Source organism: Gouania willdenowi, chromosome 16 (assembly GCF_900634775.1).
Source record: "Gouania willdenowi chromosome 16, fGouWil2.1, whole genome shotgun sequence".
NCBI lineage: Eukaryota > Metazoa > Chordata > Actinopteri > Blenniiformes > Gobiesocidae > Gouania > Gouania willdenowi.
In genome coordinates this window covers 37,599,136-37,618,838 of record NC_041059.1, presented here as the reverse complement: position 1 = coordinate 37,618,838, position 19,703 = coordinate 37,599,136, and the positions used below count along the sequence as shown (strand labels likewise).

Below are 19,703 nucleotides of genomic sequence, written 5' to 3'. Positions count from 1 at the left end.
TAAAACAAAAAAGTAGTCTTTAGTTTTCAAACAAAACAGACTAAATTTAAACTAAAAACACCATTTCTGTTTCTCAAAAGCTCTGCTAAACTGCACCCAGCAACGCTGACTATGATTGGCATTTATAGAATTTATAGAATGCTTTATCAGAGCTCCTCAAACACTGGTTCAGGACACACAAAAGGGCTTTACAAATTTAACAAAGGTTGTAGCAATTTGCAATAAATAAATATGAATAAAAACATAATTTTATGGATTCTTATTTTGAAGGGGATTGGCTGACTTAGTCATCTAAAAAACAAGTGTGTGAGTTTTCCTTTGTTCACCTTATTCATATTATTAATCTTATTAATTCTTACTAATAAATGACTGTTATCAGTGGGAACTGATGGAATAGATTCCCTTCAAAATAAAACATTGATCCGAATGACTGCATAGCAGGCGTCAATAAGTGGACAGTGCTACTGCACTACAGAGGGCGCTCCAGCTACAGATTATTTATTTTTCATTTGCTTATGTTTATCTACAATTGTTCATATTTTTGTTTTTATTTTTTATTTTTTATTTTCAAATTTTTTTGTTATGACTTTGATGTTATTATTAGTGTATACAGTGCTGCATTCAGTAAACCAATGGATTAGCATTTGTAGATTAAAAAAATCCATTCTTGGTCTGGTTTAGATGAAATGAACCTCCTGTCTCACTCACGTCTGAAGGAGAAGAAGACAAAGAGGAAGTTTGTAGAAACGTCTTCACGTGATGGCTTCATAAAGTGTGAGTTTCTGCTGCAGGAGCTCACACTGCTTCATGAAGCTGAAGATGATGAAGCTCTGCAGCATCTTTTTCCTCCTCACAGGTAAGACTTTCAACTCCCATCAGAGCTGGAGATCAGTGAGATTAACAAGAAACAAAGACACATAAAGTGTGAAACTGATAGATCAATAAAGGAAAGATCATTTCAGCTCGAGAAAGAGAAAAAAAACGATGTAAAAAGTTGAAATTGTAGCTAAAAAGTTTGTTTTCATCTCCACTGTAAACTCTCTCTTACTGACATTGTTGGAATAGTTTGGTGCATTGCATTGTGGGATGTGGATTCCTGTAGACGGATGCATTCATGTGTTTTTACTTCATTCTTAAATGTGATTTCTTGTGTTTGTCAAAAACTCTGACAAAGTGACTTTTCTGGTGTTTTTACAGCAGTTGACCATGAAAACCCCTTCCATTAAACACCCATTGTTTTATAACATCAGAGCAGGAATAGAAACAAGATCTCAAGCTGTCTTTGTTAAAAAAAAAGTTGGTTGTCAGAAGTTAAAACTGGATGATTTAGAAAAATAAGATCCAGTTTAAACTTTCTGTTGAGCTTCTCATAGTAAAACAGTGGAAATGTATTTCATCATCTCTGCAGTGAAAACTGCTTCACTTCTGTTTTTCATTTCCTCATTTTCACCAAGTTACACAGTCTTTGTGCAAAAAGGTCAGTAAAACAATGAATTATTGAACAACGGGACCAGAAATAACCACAGAAGAAGAAAGGAAATATGATTATCTGAGTCACATGGCTCTCAGGTGTTAAACTCAGTTCAGAGTGACTTTAGGCTGCAGCGGCGGTTTGGGTGAAATCTGATAAAAGACACATACAGTTGTATAAATAAAACTATTTATGTGTGTGTATGCCTGTGTGTAATTATGGTTAGTGTGGTTTATTGTAGGTGTTAGTGGCAGGTTCAGAGGCCTTCAGCACAACCTGACACATCTGTCTGTCTGTCTGTCTGTCTGTCTGTGTAACTGTGTCTGTCTGTGTCTGTTGAGCAGATATAAAAATGTTTTACTTCATATTTAATCTAATCCTATGACTCGTTCCAGGTGCGGCTGCTGCTCCATCTGTGATTTACCCGTTCACCTCCACCTGTGCCGTCCAAGGATCCACCGTCACGCTGCCCTGTTCCTTCACTCCACTCACATTCATCCAGGATGATGGTGGTAGGAAAGTTCAGCTGCAGGTTGTCAGAGTCGTCTGGTGTAAAAACCATGAAATATGTCAGGGTGAGACTCCATCTGTCTATGACAGTAAATCACCCCAAAAGCCTGGGTTTAAGTATCTTGGAGACATGAAGAGCAACTGCACTCTACAGATCAGTGACGTGCAGAAACAACACAATAGCACTTTTCGCTTCAGGATGGAGGTGAACTTCACCAAAGGACACTTTACCAACAAAACAGGAGTTAATCTGACAGTCATCGGTAAGATTACAAAGGCAACATCTGAATGATTTCAGGGTGTTTCAGTCGTTTTAGTGTCAGATCACACCCTTCACTCAGCGCACACACACAGGCTGTGTTGTAAATGTCATACTACTCATACTAGTCATACTAAGTCTTATGTAAAAATGAATATGTGGTGCAATCACATTAGATAGTATGAAAAGATTGTGTATGTGAGAAATACCCATACGGAGGCCCTAAAGGGCCATGCTTTCATACATTTTATTTCCTCCTTTTTCCCGTGATAACTACTTAATTTTCTAGAGATAATGAGTTAACACAGGAACTGTATTAGGTCCACTTCTATCTACTACAAAAGACAAAATGAGATGATATTGCAATATTTCTTTCATTAGCTTCTCCAAAAAACACAGGAGAAACCTGAAAACAACAGATAATCTTCATTGATTGTTCTTGTATATACTGCAGCAGATACCACAGCACACTTTCACAGGTGTGGAGAAACACATTCCTCCATGATTAATCAGGAATAATTAACACAGGTGTTAATTATACTGTACAAGTCTAATTAAAAAAAGGATATTTTCAAAGAGTGAAGCATGTATAAGCACGAGTATAAAGAGTCACTATTGGAGCCGACTTCTTCACTCTGAGCAGAGAATCGCTGAGAACCATTGAACTCACACGCACGGTGCACTGCGTGCGCGTCGTACAGCGAATAACCTTAAATCTGCTCTTTTCTGAAGGGGCTCTGGCTGCGTGTGCTCGAGGCTGCAAACAAAGCGTGTTCCAGCATGTTCGCGCACGCTGATGGCGGTGAATGTCGAGGTGTGTTTGTGTTTTAACACAGCCCCGCCTCAGCACAGCAGCACTATACAGAAGTTTTTTTTTTTTTATTCTCATGCCGCCCCCTAGAAATTGCCGCCCTGGGCTGCTGCCCATGTTACACATATCAAAAACTGCCACTGCCTGACTCCCTCCTCCCTGTTCCCTTCCCCCTCACTGAGGTGTTACACTACCTGATGATTTTATTTTGACACATCACTTGGACTTTTTATTTCTCAATGAAACATGGTTGAATGATGGTATCAGTAATACTATTCTCAATGAAAGTGCACCACAAGACTTTATTTATTTAAATAAGTGTCGTACTTGCAGGAAAGGTGGTGGAGTTGCTGCCATTTTTAAATCAATATTTCAGTGCAAAGAAATAACATTTGGTGATTTTATCTCCTTTGAATATATGTCATTCTTACTGAAGGGTGATTCAAGAGTTCTGTTTTTAGTCGTTTATAGACCCCCAAAATATTCTGGAGAATTCATGGATGAGTTTGCTGAACTGCTGTCAGTTGTATGCACTGAATACAACTTTTTAATAATAACAGGTGACTTAAATATTCATGTAGACAATAACATGGACAATACTGCCAAAGAACTGTATGCTTTAATGGATACTTTTGGTCTTACACAACATGTGACTGGTCCGACACACACTCAAGGTCACACTTTGGATCTGGTTATCTCTAAAGGTGTTGATATCTCTGCTGTTGATGTAAGAGACTTAGCTCTATCTGATCATTTCTGTGTCTTTTTTGACCTAGAGACTGTAACATCTGTTCCCCCTAGTTATGTGTGTTTAAAGAAAAGGTACATAAATGAGAACACAAGTGCACAGTTTATGGAAGCCATAGCAATGACACCAACATTGAGTGCTGAGACAGTTGATGATCTTCTGGATGAGTATAATAGAAACGTCTGTAATGTCATAGATGTGGTGGCTCCAATCAAAACTAAGAGAAAACCAAACACACAGAAAACACCTTGGAGGAGGACTGAGATAATGCAGAATTTGAAATCTGACTGTAGAAGAGCTGAGCGTAAATGGAGATCAACAAAACTCCAAATTCATCTAGAACTGTACAAAATAAGTCTGCGAAAATTCAATGATGGCTTGTTCAAAGCAAGGCAGCAATACTTTTCTGAAATTATTGCCAAAAATGTCAACAACTCTCGCACGTTGTTTTCTGTAATTGAAAAGCTCACAACCCCCCCAGATCAGATAGCCCCTGAATTACTGTCAGCTGGAAAATGCAATGAATTTGCTGTATATTTCAATGAAAAAATACAATCAATAAGGTCAAACATCAGAACAAACCAGCAAAATCACAAAAAGCTTGAACAGCTTCAACCACTGAGGGATGAGTCAACTACAATGTTAGAGTTTATTACAGTGAACCCAAAAACAATAGAGGAGACTGTTCAGCAGCTGAATCCATCAACGTGTTGCCTTGACACAATACCCTCAAACTTCTTTAAAACTGTTGTAAAGTCAATTGTCACTGATTTGTGTCAGATAATTAACTGCTCATTCCAATCAGGCACCGTACCAAAATCCCTGAAAGTAGCTGCTGTGAAACCGCTGTTAAAAAAGAGAGCACTGGATGCCTCTATACTGGCTAACTATAGACCAATCAGCAACCTTCCATTCATGGCCAAGATCATTGAGAAGGTGGTCTTCAACCAACTGAGTCAATTCTTAACATTCAACAAAATATTTGATAAATTTCAGTCAGGTTTTCGTTCTCATCACAGCACAGAAACTGCTCTTATCAAAGTGATCAATGACATAAGGTTGAACACTGATTCAGGAAAAGTATCTGTTCTCATTCTGTTGGATCTAAGTGCTGCATTTGACACTGTAGATCATACAATTTTGTTGCACAGATTGCAAACATGGGTTGGACTAAATGGAAAAGTAATGCAATGGTTTAAGTCATACTTGGAGGAGCGAAGCTATTTTGTAAGCATTGGAAACTTTGAATCTGACAGATTACCAATGTCCTGTGGGGTTCCTCAGGGCTCTGTTCTTGGACCCCTTCTGTTTAACCTTTACATGCTTCCTTTAGGACAAATTTTACAGAACTGTAAGGTTGATTATCAGAGCTATGCAGATGACACACAACTATATCTATCACTGAACCCAGATGACTATGGTCCCATTGAGGTGTTGTGTGACTGTTTAGAAAAAGTAAACTGCTGGATGAGTGAAAACTTCCTTCAACTAAACCATGACAAGACGGAGGTGATTGTCTTTGGTAACAATGAAAAGAGGACTGCTGTCAGCAATTATCTTGAGTCTCGATCTTTAAAAGCTAAAGACCAAGTCAAAAACCTTGGTGTTCTGATTGACTCAGATCTTACATTCAGCAGTCAGATCAAATCTATCACAAAAACAGCCTTCTACCACCTAAAGAACATCTCCAGAGTGAAAGGTTTAATGGCTCAGAAAGACCAGGAGAAACTGGTCCATGCTTTTATCTCCAGCAGACTGGACTATTGTAATGGTCTTCTGACAGGAATCCCCCAAAAGAGCATCAAACAGCTACAGCTGGTTCAGAACGCTGCAGCTCGGGTCTTAACCAGAACAAAGAGGTCAGAGCACATTACTCCAGTTTTAAAGTCTTTACACTGGCTCCCAGTCAGCCTCAGAATAGACTTTAAAGTTCTGCTGCTGGTGTATAAATCTGTGAATGGGTTTGGTCCAGAATACATCAGTGAGATGTTAGTCAGGTATGAACCCAGCAGGTCTCTCAGATCTATGGACACAGATCAGATAGTGGAGCCCAGAGTTCACAGTAAACATGGTGATGCTGCTTTTAGTTGTTATGCTGCAAAGAAGTGGAACAAACTGCCAGCGGAGCTGAAGTCAGCATCCAATGTGAACATTTTTAAATCAAAGTTAAAGGCACTTTTTTTCTCTACTGCATATGATTGAGAGAGAGATTTTTTGTCATGTTGTTGATGTAATGATGATTTTACTGATGATTTTACTGATGATTTTAAATGTTCTTATTGATTTAAATGTTCTTATTGATTTTAAACAATTGAATGTTTTATCATGTAAAGCACATTGAGTTGCCTTGAGTATGAAATGCGCTATATAAATAAATTTGCCTTGCCTTGCCTTGCCTTACCTTCTCTTTTTATATCCTCCTTTTAATAAAGTGTTTCTTACCCTTCCTGGGAATGGTGACAATTACGCAATAAAATAAATTCATTTATTTTATTGCAATAACAACAGATAAAGACAGATAAAGTAAAAAACAAAAAAAGAACAAAAAAAGAATAACATTAATGACATAAAAAAAACGTAAAATTGTAATTTAAGTTGAGTTTTATTATTGCAATTAAATAAATGAATTTATTTTATTGCATCATTGTGACCATCACCAGCCCTCCCTAAGGAAGGGTAAGAAACCCTTTATTAAAGGGAGAATATAAAAAGAGAGGGAAGTGTTGATGAGGGGGAGGGGAACAGGGTAGAGGGAGTCAGGGTAGGAAAATGGGCAGTGTTACATCATGTGAACAGGGGAAAGGAGTGAGTGGTTATACCTGAAACTGGTATTAGGGATCAACATGTCTAAGGTTAAGCCCAGTATGAGTTTATCCCACAGCCCTGTAGTATATATAAGAACACCCAGTGGTTTCCAGGTTCCTCTTGTGTTTTTTGTAAAAGCTATTAAAAGAAATATTGCAAAATTGATGAAAAAAAAGTGTTTTTTTTTGTTTTGTTTTTTTTAATTATGTTTTCTGTAGTATTCATAAGAAGACCCAATAAAGATGATCTTTAGCTTTTAAGTTTTGTGTTTCTTGTTAAAGCTATATAAAATAATATACAGTAGCCTATTGTTAAAATACAGAAAAATCATTAAATATTTTTTTCATTGTATTATTACATTAATAGCTGTTGTAGTATTATCAGGATGGCTTGTTAAACAATTCACATGATTTTCAGAGGGGTGTAAAACCAAGACAGTGAAGTAATACATTCTATTGTTTAAATGAGCTTTTTGCACTTTGTAGACGGTCCCTCCTCACACTGCTCTTGATCTGCAGCTCTTTGACCGCTTTGGGTCTTTTTCAGATCAGCAGACGGACTGTATTGAAGAAAGCAGTTGTGTAGTATGTGCTCCGTGTTACAGTGAGTAGATAGAGGTGTAGATCATAGCTTTTACCACTTTTTTATCGCGAGTTATTGAACTGATAAATTTGAATGTGCCAGTGTCTTTCTAACTTTACTGACGCCATCAGGTGCACTCAGATTGCGCCGCCGATAAAGCTGAAGCTTTTTAAAGTACGCACACTAATGTGTATATTATCTGTAATAGCAAGGCATAATGCTATTTCAGCCTGTGTCAGGCCTTGATGTGGTGATCTATATGCTCCTGCTCCTCTGACATTGTTACACTGAATGATGTTTCCTGCAATGATTTATTATACTACACTATTGTTTTGTTTAATATCCCATTATCTCGGGAAAACAAATTAAATCAACTCAGTATCACGGGAAAACAAAGGAAATAAAATGTATGAAAGCATGGCCCTTTAGGGCTTCTGTATGAATGTATACTATATGGAGACATGTTTTTAAGTGTGCACGATGAGCACACTTAAAAAATGTCATACTCAACCGCCCCATGATGCACTGCAAGAATGTAAAATGGTCCTGGGACCAGCTTCAAGCTGAAAAATCAAACATCCTGGTTTCAAAACAAAAGCCTCTACTGTATTCTTGTCTTCCTTTGGTTTTCAACCCTTTTATAAATAAGGCTCTTGTTTTGAAGGTAACCAGAAGTTTTGTGAGTTGCACAATGGAGGGTCTCTGAAAATCTCATAAACGTCTGAATGAAATGTGTTTCCATGTGTTTTATGGATCAAATGAGCACATGTTGATATTCTACTTGGTCACTTTCTCTCTTACAATGTTTTCAGAACTTTCAAAGGTGGAGAATCAACAAAGATATTTAGCCTCAGTGTGATTCAGGTTTTTGTCATCGTAGGTTCCAAATGCATCTTGTGAAACTTGGAAGTATACTTCAGTGGGAACGCTCCTCATCCTAATCATACTTATAGTATGCAGTAGACAGTATATACTCATTGAAACTCATTTAACAACAAACGCCTTGTGTCCTGATTGGCAGCACAGTCTCATGGCAGATGGTTGAACTGTGATGCAAATGAATTTATTTGTTGTTTTGTGTGAGACTAAACTATTTCCTCATATTTCGTGCTGCTGGGAAGAAATTTCAAACAAAAGTATTTAAATTGGAAGTTATTTCCTTCACTGTAACACTGAACCATTAGCATTTGTTCAGCAGCTCTGATCTGAACCAATCCCTTATCTTTAGCTGAAACACATACAGTCATTTCCTACAACTCCAGTTAAAAGGTACATGAAGTAGAAACGTATATAACAAAAATGTGTATTAGTTATTACGAAAAAACAAAACCTGTGCACCTTTTTATAAAAATAAAATGGTTCGTCTTCTCATTTATATTACTCTGAGAAGGTTTTAAGTCTGTACTGGTTTGTTAGCTGGTTTGTAGCTTGTTTGTTAGCTAGTTTGTAGCTTGTTCGTTAGCTGGTTTGTAGCTTGTTTGTTAGCTGGTTTTAAATCTATACTGGTTTGTAGCTTGTTTGTTAGCTGGTTTTAAATATATACTGGTTTGTAGCTTGTTTGTTAGCTAGTTTGTAGCTTGTTTGTAGCTTGTTCGTTAGCTGGTTTGTAGCTTGTTTGTTAGCTGGTTTTAAGTCTATACTGGTTTGTAGCTTGTTTGTTAGCTGGTTTGTAGCTTGTTCGTGAGCTGGTTTGTAGCTTGTTCTTTAGCTGGTTTGTAACTTGTTTGTTAGCTGGTTTGTTAGCTAGTTTTCAGCTCGTTTGTTAGCTAGTTTTAAGTCTTCGCTGGTCTGTAGCTTGTTTGTTAGCTGGTTTTAAGTCTATACTGGTTTGTAGCTTGTTTGTTAGCTAGTTTGTAGCTTGTTTGTTAGCTGGTTTTAAGTCTGTACTGGTTTGTAGCTTGTTTGTTAGCTGGTTTGTAGCTTGTTCGTGAGCTGGTTTGTAGCTTGTTCTTTAGCTGGTTTGTAACTTGTTTGTTAGCTGGATTGTTAGCTAGTTTTCAGCTTGTTTGTTAGCTAGTTTTAAGTCTTCGCTGGTCTGTAGCTTGTTTGTTAGCTAGTTTGTAGCTTGTTTGTTAGCTGGTTTGTAGCTTGTTGTTTGCTGGTTTTAAATCTATACTGGTTTGTAGCTTGTTTGTTAGCTAGTTTGTAGCTTGTTTGTTAGCTGGTTTTAAGTCTGTACTGGTTTGTAGCTTGTTTGTTAGCTGGTTTTAAGTCTATACTGGTTTGTAGCTTGTTTGTTAGCTGGTTTGTAGCTTGTTCGTGAGCTGGTTTGTAGCTTGTTCTTTAGCTGGTTTGTAACTTGTTTGTAAGCTGGTTTGTTAGCTAGTTTTCAGATCGTTTGTTAGCTAGTTTTCAGCTCGTTTGTTAGCTAGTTTTAAGTCTTCGCTGGTCTGTAGCTTGTTTGTTAGCTGGTTTTAAGTCTATACTGGTTTGTAGCTTGTTTGTTTGCTAGTTTGTAGCTTGTTCGTTAGCTGGTTTTAAGTCTGTACTGGTTTGTAGCTTGTTCATGAGCTGGTTTGTAGCTTGTTCTTTAGCTGGTGTGTAACTTGTTTGTTAGCTGGATTGTTAGCGAGTTTTCAGCTTGTTTGTTAGCTAGTTTTAAGTCTTCGCTGGTCTGTAGCTTGTTTGTTAGCTGGTTTTAAGTCTATACTGGTTTGTAGATCGTTTGTTAGCTAGTTTGTAGCTTGTTTGTTAGCTGGTTTGTAGCTTGTTGTTAGCTGGTTTTAAGTCTGTACTGGTCTGTAGCTTGTTTGTTAGCTGGTTTTAAGTCTATACTGGTTTGTAGATCGTTTGTTAGCTAGTTTGAAGCTTGTTTGTTAGCTGGTTTGCAGCTTGTTGTTAGCTGGTTTTAAGTCTGTACTGGTTTGTAGCTTGTTTGTTAACTGGTTTTAAGTCTGTACTTAGAAGATGGCTGCATCTACAGACGGTGGAGACGCTACTCCTAAATGGCCGTCAGAGAAAGACTTTTTACTACTAGACGCCAACAAATAAATTGCCAAACTACGGGAAGAGATTCGTCACCTTGAGCTAAAAAAGAAAGATGTGCACAACAGTCAGTAGCTCCGTCATCCTTCCTCCATAGTACTCCATGTGACAACGACACAGTTTCCTGGGAGAATTCAGGTCCAGGACTGTCCTGTTCCACAACACACCTGCCATTGTGAGGTGAGGTTGTTGTCCACGGACGTGGGCGACAGAATAACACGGGAAATGGCGTTCCTCCACCGCTTACTCTCCATAATCGTTTTGAAGCCCTCTCATACAAAAACGGGGACAAACTCAGTCCAATTAAGCCGCCTGAAACAACCGCCTGAAACAACCGCCAGGAAAACGCCTCCACCACTGCATGGATTAAATTCCCACTGGCCAAAAGTCTTCTCTGTAGCCCGTCAAAATCTCCTCAAAGCTGCAGTCCAGAGACATGCTACTGCTGCTACGCTTCAATGCCAGCTGATGACGGAGGATTACCCGCAGCCGCGCCGTTAGAAGCACAGCTGCTTCAACGCCAACCGGAGCTGATAGAAATTTTGCCGCAGCTTTCTGCAATCTGAGCACCACCAGACGTTCTCACACAGATGCTCCAAAACCAGTCAACTCCGAGGACGTTCCCGGTCAGTATAACAAGCCCACACACACTCCTAACACTCTCTTCCCGCAAACGAGACTCATTATTGGCGATTCAGTAACGAGGAATATTAGATTATTTAATGCCATCACACACTGTATTCCAGGTGCTACAGTTCACACTATCTTAAACAAACCTAATCAAATACTACTCATGCTGCCAGCAACTGTCACTAAAATAGTGTTAAATGTAGGGACAAACGATACCACCTGACGTGAATTGATACGGACGATAAACGAGTTTAACCTTCTTTTTAATGTTCTAAAGGCATGTTGGAAATCAGTATTCATTTCTGGTCCTCTTCCTACATTAAATAAGGGGACAGAACGATTTAGCCGTCTTCTACAGCAGCACAACTTCTCACAATCCTTCATAATTTCACATTTATTGATAACTTTGACCTCTTTTGGAAATGTGCTGATCTATTCAAAAAAGTTGGTGTCCACCCTAATTTACATGAAGCACAAATTGTAAAATTAAATCGACAGTCAGTGATTCACAATTCCACACGCACATGACTAGCTGAGAATAAACAGGCAGTTAGAATCAGAATCAATTTTATTGGCCATGTAATGTATGTTATACACACGAGGAAATTGACTTGGTGAACTGTGCTCTCTCCAATAGTGTAAACATTAAATAATAACAATCAACTAGAAAAAAAAAAATAAAAAAAAAAAAAATATATATATAAACAAATATAAACAGTAGTTAGACTAATATGTGCAAAACTAAATAAAATAACAAGATAACAATAACAAAATAAGATAATAATAATAATAATAATAATAATAATAATAATAATAATAATAATAATAATAAGAGTAGTAATAAGATAATAGTGCAGTAGTACATTGATGAGTAGTGCAGGTGAACATTTAAATTAAATAGTATGTACATGAACATTCACAGTGACAGGTTGATCCAGGGTTGTTATGTTTCATTCCAGGGTTATTTCACAGAAACAGGTCTGACACTCTTTGACTGTTTAGAGTTGATCAGAGTGACAGCCTGGGGGAAGAAACTGTTTTTATGGCGGGTTGTTTTTGCGTACAGTGATCTGTAGCGTCTGCCAGAGGGGAGGAGTTTAAACAGATTGTGTGCAGGGTGTGAGGCGTTTGTATCATAACGTATGTTCCATAACCCATCACATTGCTCACACTGCTTACAAACCATTTACACTGATGTTCACCCCATATTCATTTTCAGTACACTGTATTCCAGTATTAGTGTTTTATCTGCAGTCAGTGCCTTCTCCTCGACCTTCTCTCTCTTTTCTGTTTCAGGCAGTAACGTGCCGTGACCACTAGGGTTGGGTAGGCACTTAGCATTTAGCATAGCGAGGTTACATCCAAAGGCAGCGTAGAGAGGACTGGCTGGAGATGGCAGTCCCTGATCAGTGGTTCGCGGCTCGGTTAGTCTAGGACACTCTGATGTTCTATCTCTTTATCCTGTTTTGTTCGTCCTTCTGTCCACTAATCCCAACCAGTCGAAGAAGATGACTGCCACCTCTGAACCTGGTTCTGCTGGAGATTTCGTCCTGTTAAAATTGAGTTTTTTCATCTCACTGTCGCTAAGTGCTTGTTCATGTGGATCTTGTTGGGTTATTTCTTTCTTACTATGAATTTTCTATTTTCTTAAAGGTGCAGTCCGCAACTCTCAGATCCCTCTCTCCCCCTCCCTCCCCGCTGCTCTCTTGCCCTGCCTCCAAACTTTTCAAAGTCCCTCCCCCAGAGGAGCTAACAAGCTAACGTTAGTCTGACAGCAACATCACAGTAATATAACATACAATGTAAGAAGCATATTACTGCAACAAAGCTCTCAATGTGTACACACCTCAGCAGCAGCAACAACACAGTGTCACTTACAGCAGCCCAAACGGAGGCTGCTGCACGCACACAAAATCAATCAATCAGCAGTAATTACCTTTCAAGCAGAAAAGTCACCAATTCCATATTCTACTCCTCCAGACTATACACTGAAAAAAGACGCGCTCCATCCCGGGAAAGGAGCGGGGCCTGAGAGCAACAGCTGTCAGACCGCCCATCAAACACAATCCTGGCTCTGATTGGTTCTTTTTGCTCGGTCGCGGTGTATTCTGGCAATCTGCCAAAGACTGCAGGAGCAGCAGGGGGACTCAATGATCCTGTTTTTTTCACACAAACGACTAATTTCATGTAAAGCTGTCCTTACATAGTGACAGCTTTAGCAAATATGACAAAAAGTCACTTTTATAAGAGTTGCAGACTGCATCTTTAAGCGCATTGAGATTACTTTGTTGTAATTTGCGCTATATAAATAAAATTGATTTGATTTGAGTATGGAGAGCTGCAATTTTGGACAGGATATGAAGCAGGTTTGTTGATTGGCATGGCCTGTCACTTCAAAGAATTGGTGCATTAAGGGAGGTAGAGGCATAACAGGTCTGTTTACATTGTGGGAAGTATAGTTTTCTGTTTGGTCTCGGTGCTTAGCAACTGTGTCACCACTTTTTCAGAGATAAAATGCAGCATCCAGGTTGTATGTTCGGAGAGGATTAAATATCACCTTTCTCAGCAACTACCTGCTTCTTGTTGGCCATAGTGCATCCACTCAGCATCAGAATTAGCCAGAGCTGTTGTTACCAGCAGAAACAAGCCATGGCTGAGTTGTAAAATAGGGCTAGCAACTGTGATGAAAGCTGCGTGAAAGGATATCTGTTCATTGATGGGATGATGCTCCATTACCTCTGAGGATCAATACCTGAAGGTGTCCTAACAAACAGGTAAGTTCTCCTGACAGAGTTCATCATTTCACCACAAGGAAGGGGGAACAATCTGGTGGGGATGCGGTTAAAGCCATGACACCCCCCAATGTATCCCCTGTAAGCAGAAACTCAGTAGTGCTCTGAACAAGTACGTTTACAAGCTGCTTTGAAGGACTTTCTGTGAAGGAATTCTTGAAGTGGCGAGTTGGGAGCGAGACAGCTCTGTAAAGATTGCTTTAAACATAACGCCATGTCAGCTCCTCTGGCAGCCTCCACGGCACGTTGGTCATTGTTTACTGTTAATGAAACACAAACACACATACACACTGTAGGTACAGAGATGAGGCAGTAGTAGTGATAATAACAGTAAACACACACCTTTTGTCTGTGAATCACTCCGTTTGGCGTTGCTTCACGTGTGCTGCAGTCATGAAAGGAAATAATAAACTGGCAGTTTTAGACCGTCTCGGTTCTCTCTTTGACTCCACTGTAGAAACAACTCTCGTATCGCTCCACAAAAGTTGAAACATGGCGGGGATTTTACGCAGAACCATATATCAGGCTTTAGAGTCATCAGAGACACTTGGTGGTGAGGGGGAGGAAATTTGAGAGAAGGGAGGTTGATCCCCCTCAGAGATGGAGGGTGGGTCGAGATCCTCTTTCTGTCTAAAATCCACGTTGCATCCTGACCAGTGGGTGTGCACTGTAGCTGTTCCCACTCAATGTTCTTAAAGCCAAAATACATCGCTTAGGGGCACTTCCATCTTGGAAATGTGACGTCATTTAGAGCCAGAGTCTGTGCAGTAGGGTCCGGCGTGAGCAGCCCATTTTGCGTACTGCCCAATCATCGGCTGTCAATCATTGTCATATATGACGTCAAATCCCATTTTTCAACCTCAAATAACTTATTTAAAACAAAGTTCACAGAAAAATGAGCACTTGAACACAATGTAGGGTGATAATAACTAACGATAACAGCAGAGTTTAGGTTTGAAAAAAAATTATGTGACAAGTATTTTAACTTTACAGTTTGACCAACATACCATCCTTTAACATTGAGAAGGCGGGGCTTATGACCTATACTGCAGCCAGTCAGCAGGGAGAGCTCTAAAAATAAAAGCTTCATGTCCCCGTGAGCGTGCGTCACCCATTCTTTTTACACTCTATTCTCCGGTGAAGACAGCTCCTTTTCCTGGTTTCCTCAGATGTGGTAACAACAAAATGTGGGTGTTGAGTCTTGCTGACATGTGCTCAAAGGCAACAGGTCTTCAGAGATTAAACTAAAACTAAATAATATATATTTCACAACCATTGGCTTTACACTCTGCCATTGTTCAGAAGCTGTAGATCAACAGAACACTGTTGCCTAGCAACAGCTAAGAGGAATCAATGATTTGCGTATACTGACCAAAAATGACAGCTCTCTGTAGTTTATGCCTAAAGGTATTAAATCATTCTAAAGAGTCCCTTAAATGTGTGGGTTTTTTTAAAGGTGCACATGTTTTGTTTATTGGTAATACATGAAACACATTTTTTGTTGTATACATTTCTACTACCGAGGTATACCTACTATCTAGGTACCCATTAACGCAGTGGTCAAGGCCTTTGTCTTTTACAGAGGCTGGTGGAGCCTCTGTATTCCCCAGCTTGAGTTTTCAAAAAGAGGAAATCAAGGTACATACAAAATAATAGATCACATGTGTCAAACTTACGGCCCGGGGGCTAAATCTGGCCCTTTACAGCATCCAATTTGGCCCGCAGGAGAAAGTAAAAATGACAGAGAAAACGTGATATATTGTGGAAATGACCAAATACCGGTAACCCAGTTGTTGGTATCTAAAATTCACCAATTTTATAAAACTTCACAATATTTTTAGGGACTTGCATTTTTTCTTTGTTTATATCAAAATTAATGCAGTCATTTTCTTTATTAAGAATTGTGGAAAGAACTAAATTTTGCCACAAATTTTGCTATTTCTCACAAACAATTCCCCAAGTTTACTCTAAATTAGATAAACAATGGTAAATGATAAATCAATATATTTTAAACTGAATTGAACTAGTATTGAAAACTAGGGCAAAATAATGTTAAAGTTTTTTCCCCACTTAAAATTTGTGGCCCACTTGAGATCAAACTGGTCCGTATTTGGCCCTTGAACTAAAATTAGTTTGACAACCCCAACGTGACCATTTCAGGATAAGGTTGCCACATTAGGTCTCTGAGCACAGTTGTGTCTTTTTCCTACAGAATCGACTCAAATGAGGATCAACAGCTCACAGACGGAGGCGGCCCTCCCACGAGGCCACACCCTAAAACTCCACTGCACGTCTTTATGCACCTTCCACCAACTGAAGGTCAAATGGTACAGAAATGCCCACGCCCTCCCAGAGTCAGGCCCCGCCCTCCAGCTCAGCTCACTGACCCCAGAGGATTCTGGGAATTATACCTGTGCCCTGAGCACCAATGAGAAGACGAAGTCGCTGCCCTACAGGCTGAAGGTGGAGGAGCAGAAAGGAAGTTCTGCTGGTGAAGAACCTTTGGTTACACAAAGAACATATACATAATATATGAATATATACACTGATCTCTGTGTTTCAGGTCAAAGTCTGTTTCTGATCCTTGGTGTTGTGTTTGGACTCATTCTGATTCTCATTTTTCCTCTGATTGTCTTCATCATCATCAAACGGTAACTCAAAGAGTAAAGCTTAGTGAATCCTGACTTTATTCCACTCAGTACGTAAATGCTTTTAGACGAACACTTATAATGACGTCCAACTATTTTAACACTATGTACAATGTAAAGCCACAGTTTGATCCACTACAAGAGTAAATAACAAGTGAAACATTGATGATGACGACTAATTTATTTTGCATCTCTAAGCCAAATAACAACATCAAGTCAGAGTTATCAGACATTGGCCCCATAATAATGATACGGCATACACTAAAAACTTTTCCGTTCGGGTGAAATTTGATGGTATGCGAGGACCACTTCAAGCCGAGCTGCTATCAGACAGATATGTGGGCTAAGCTAATGGGCTAAGCTAATGGGCTAAGCTAATGGGCACGAAGCCAAAGTTACGTCTAAAACCAGACCCGGTCCAGACAGAATTATTTTACGCACGGTGGGCGTGTCAGGAGCCTGGACCGGAGGAGAGAAGTGCGTAACTGCAGGCACGTAAAAATGCGCTTAAGTCTAGACCGGAGAATAGGGCCCTACATTATTAAAGATGCAGCACATAGAAAACAATAGAGTTTGTATTTACTGTACACTTTAGAGTGTGTCCCTGTTTATTAATGAGTATCGATCCCGATTAATGAGAAAATAAATGAGATGAAATGTGAAACATGTTGAAAACAATGGTTGTTGTCACTAAGCAGAATAACCACAGCAATCTTTACAAGTGTTGGTTTGGTTGCAGGAAGCGAGCAGCAGAAGATTCAAAAGGAGAACAAGGAGTAACGGAGCAAAAGGTTCATGTCCGAAATCACATTCAGATTATCTTTTTACTCTTCAACTCTTCACTCTCTCGTCTAAATTCAGAAATATATTTATATATTTCTACTTTTAATCCACTGACTTTCAAAATAAAAAAACAGTGTGATTTATCAATTTCTTCATCTTTAACTCTTTTAAACCTAAACTTTTATTTCAACTGTCTTTCTTTTTTTTTTTTTTTTTGTCAATGTCTTTTTTGGTATTGTTTAAACTTTTTTCGCCTTTGAGAAAAAGTTTCCTCAAAATTCTATTATTGTTTCACTTTTCTATGCACAGTACTTTTTTTTCTTTTATTTTGTTTTTTGCTTCTTTTAAAAAAAAAAAAAAAAAAAAAAAAATTCTGTTATTTCAACTTCTTTAAGTTTTTGGGGTTTTTTTTTTTTACTTTAAACTTTAAACTTTTTTGCTTTTAAGATCTTTAGTTTTTCTCTTAATTTTGGAATTCTATGTATTCCTTCAAATTAAAAGTTCTTTTCATCCTGCACTTCTTCTTTAACTAGTCAAATAATTTCAACGTATTAAATTATTATCACAGCTGTTAGTTTTGTGAGTGTTTCTTAAAGAATATTATTATTATTATTATTATTATTATTATTATTATTATTATTATTATGAAGGAGGAGGATAACGTTTCATTTATTTTTCAATATTAATCATGTATAATAAATATCTAACTATAACAATAAACATTTTGTTTCTATGTTTTCTTGGTTCATTAGATCTCTGAAGTGGAACCTAGTGGAGATGGCAATGACGTCCAGTACGCCTCTGTTCAGTTCAACCACAGAAGGCAGAACCGGTAAAAAATACATAAAAACACTCGCAAACACAAGAAAATCTCAAAGAAATGGAACAAAAGATTCCTTTTCCATTTGTTTCAGTCTCAAACACTGACCAAACACAAAGAAAAAAAATCATTAAAGAAGATAAAGTCCTAAAAGCACTCTTCAGGTTTCAGTAAATGTTCCCTTTGTGAGACACATTAAGGAAAACTTAATCTTGTTTTTGTTGAAATGACACCAGTATTTTAATCAAATCAAAGATGCTTTCTGCCTTTTTATAAACAAGTGTTTAAAAGGCCTGAAATAAATTGTTTACTTACATTTTAAATCTTGCCTCTACGGAAGTGGATTAGGGCCAATTTTGATGGAGAAAATAATAATGAGCAAATCAAGATTAAAGTTGAAAAGACCAGAGTAAAGTCAGAATTTCGAAAATTAACTCAAAATTCAATAACTTGATAAAAGTGGAAGGTTTACAGAAGCGGACGAGAGCCAAATCAACATATATGACAACAGTCTCCATCCAAACTGGCCCTAATCTGTTTCCGTAGCTCGGACTGAATGCTTCACCTTTTAAAAATGGACTGTTTTTTCCTTCCAAACAGATTGAGTGTTTAACAATATCTCTTCAAAGTCCTTAAAGACATTACAATGCTGTTTATGAGCTAAAAAAGAGAACCCAACTTTAAAGTATGCCTAAAGTATTCATATACGATACACAGCATTTTGTAGATGGCCACGATCTTCTGTTTGTTGTTAAATGGTGAATTGGCAGTCGTCAGCTTCCGTAGATTTGACTTCATTAGCATACCTTCAACTTTTCTAAACTTTTAAACTTTAATCTGGTCTTTTTGACTTTAATCTTGACATTATATTTCAACTTTATTCTCAAAATTTCAACTTTTATCTTAACATTTCAACTTTATTCTAGATTTGCCCAAAATTATTTTCTCCATCAAAATTGGCCTTAATCCACTTCCATCTTCCTCTGACCTTTCTGTTTGTGGTTTACCCAGGCGAGTGGAGGAGGAGGCCGTCATCTACTCCTCAGTGGTTCGAGGATAAAGTCTGATCACGCACTCACTCTGAACACAGGGAAGAGTTTCCACCTCCTCGTGGATCAGAACAAAGATCACCAAAGACAGATGACAACACAACACGCTGTGTGAGGAGATACAAGAGTTTCAGACACTTTACTTCTGCTTCAGTGAAAAAATAAAACAAATGTTGAGTAACTCAATGTGAGACACAAATAACATCTAATGTTTCACAATGTTCTCAGACACAGAAGTTGCTGTTTTTTTCTTTTGTTTTGTTTTACTGTTTCAAGGAAAAGCAGTGACTCATTCTATTTAAACAGTGCTTTGTATTTAATTTAATGTAGCCTACTGTAAATGTGACAGGTTAAAAATGGTTAATAATGAAAATGGTAAGGTATTGGAATTATTATTCAAATTACTTTGTAAGTATTTTCTATATGGTTTAAAAGTAGAATCTTTGTAAATTGGAGTTAGAAAGAATATATTTCATAATTATTATATTTCTAGAATTGCTGAAATATTACTAATATATGGTAAATACTGTGTAATTTGCAATTTGAGTGTTCGATGGTTTGTAGATTGATTGCTTCTGACGTGCATAGCGATGTGTTCTTTACGCCTGCGCAAAAAAGTGTGTGTGCTCTTTGGAATAAAGCAACAAGGAAGCTGGAAGTCGACTGCTTCTCTGTCACTTTATTTGTTCCAAAGCAACCACCTTACCTCTCCCACACTGTTGGAGTGGAGGGCGCAACATTTTGGTGGCCCGTACGGGGATGTTTGGTGAGAGAAGAAGCTCAAGCCGAATATCCCCATCGAACTCGTGC

At 38.2% G+C, this 19,703-nt stretch overlaps 1 protein-coding gene across 1 annotated transcript; it reads left to right on the top strand.

Moving 5' to 3' along the window:
* Positions 1-756: 756 nt before the first annotated feature.
* Positions 757-19,236, top strand: LOC114478337 (uncharacterized). The gene is made up of 7 exons (XM_028471338.1): positions 757-856; positions 1,867-2,244; positions 15,806-16,084; positions 16,157-16,244; positions 16,981-17,032; positions 17,777-17,856; positions 18,856-19,236. The coding sequence occupies exons 1-7, from the start codon at positions 808-810 to the stop codon at positions 18,902-18,904; spliced, it is 975 nt and encodes a 324-aa protein (XP_028327139.1). The 5' UTR covers positions 757-807; the 3' UTR covers positions 18,905-19,236.
* The last annotated feature ends 467 nt before the right edge of the window (positions 19,237-19,703 follow it).

Bases quoted from the DNA above. Each gene is read 5' to 3' on its own strand.
- LOC114478337 (XM_028471338.1), top strand. From the start codon at position 808: ATGAAGCTGAAGATGATGAAGCTCTGCAGCATCTTTTTCCTCCTCACA. The intron at 16,245-16,980 runs GTAACTCAAAGA...GTTTGGTTGCAG, and splicing joins GTCTTCATCATCATCAAACG to GAAGCGAGCAGCAGAAGATT. The intron at 17,033-17,776 runs GTTCATGTCCGA...TTGGTTCATTAG, and splicing joins AAGGAGTAACGGAGCAAAAG to ATCTCTGAAGTGGAACCTAG.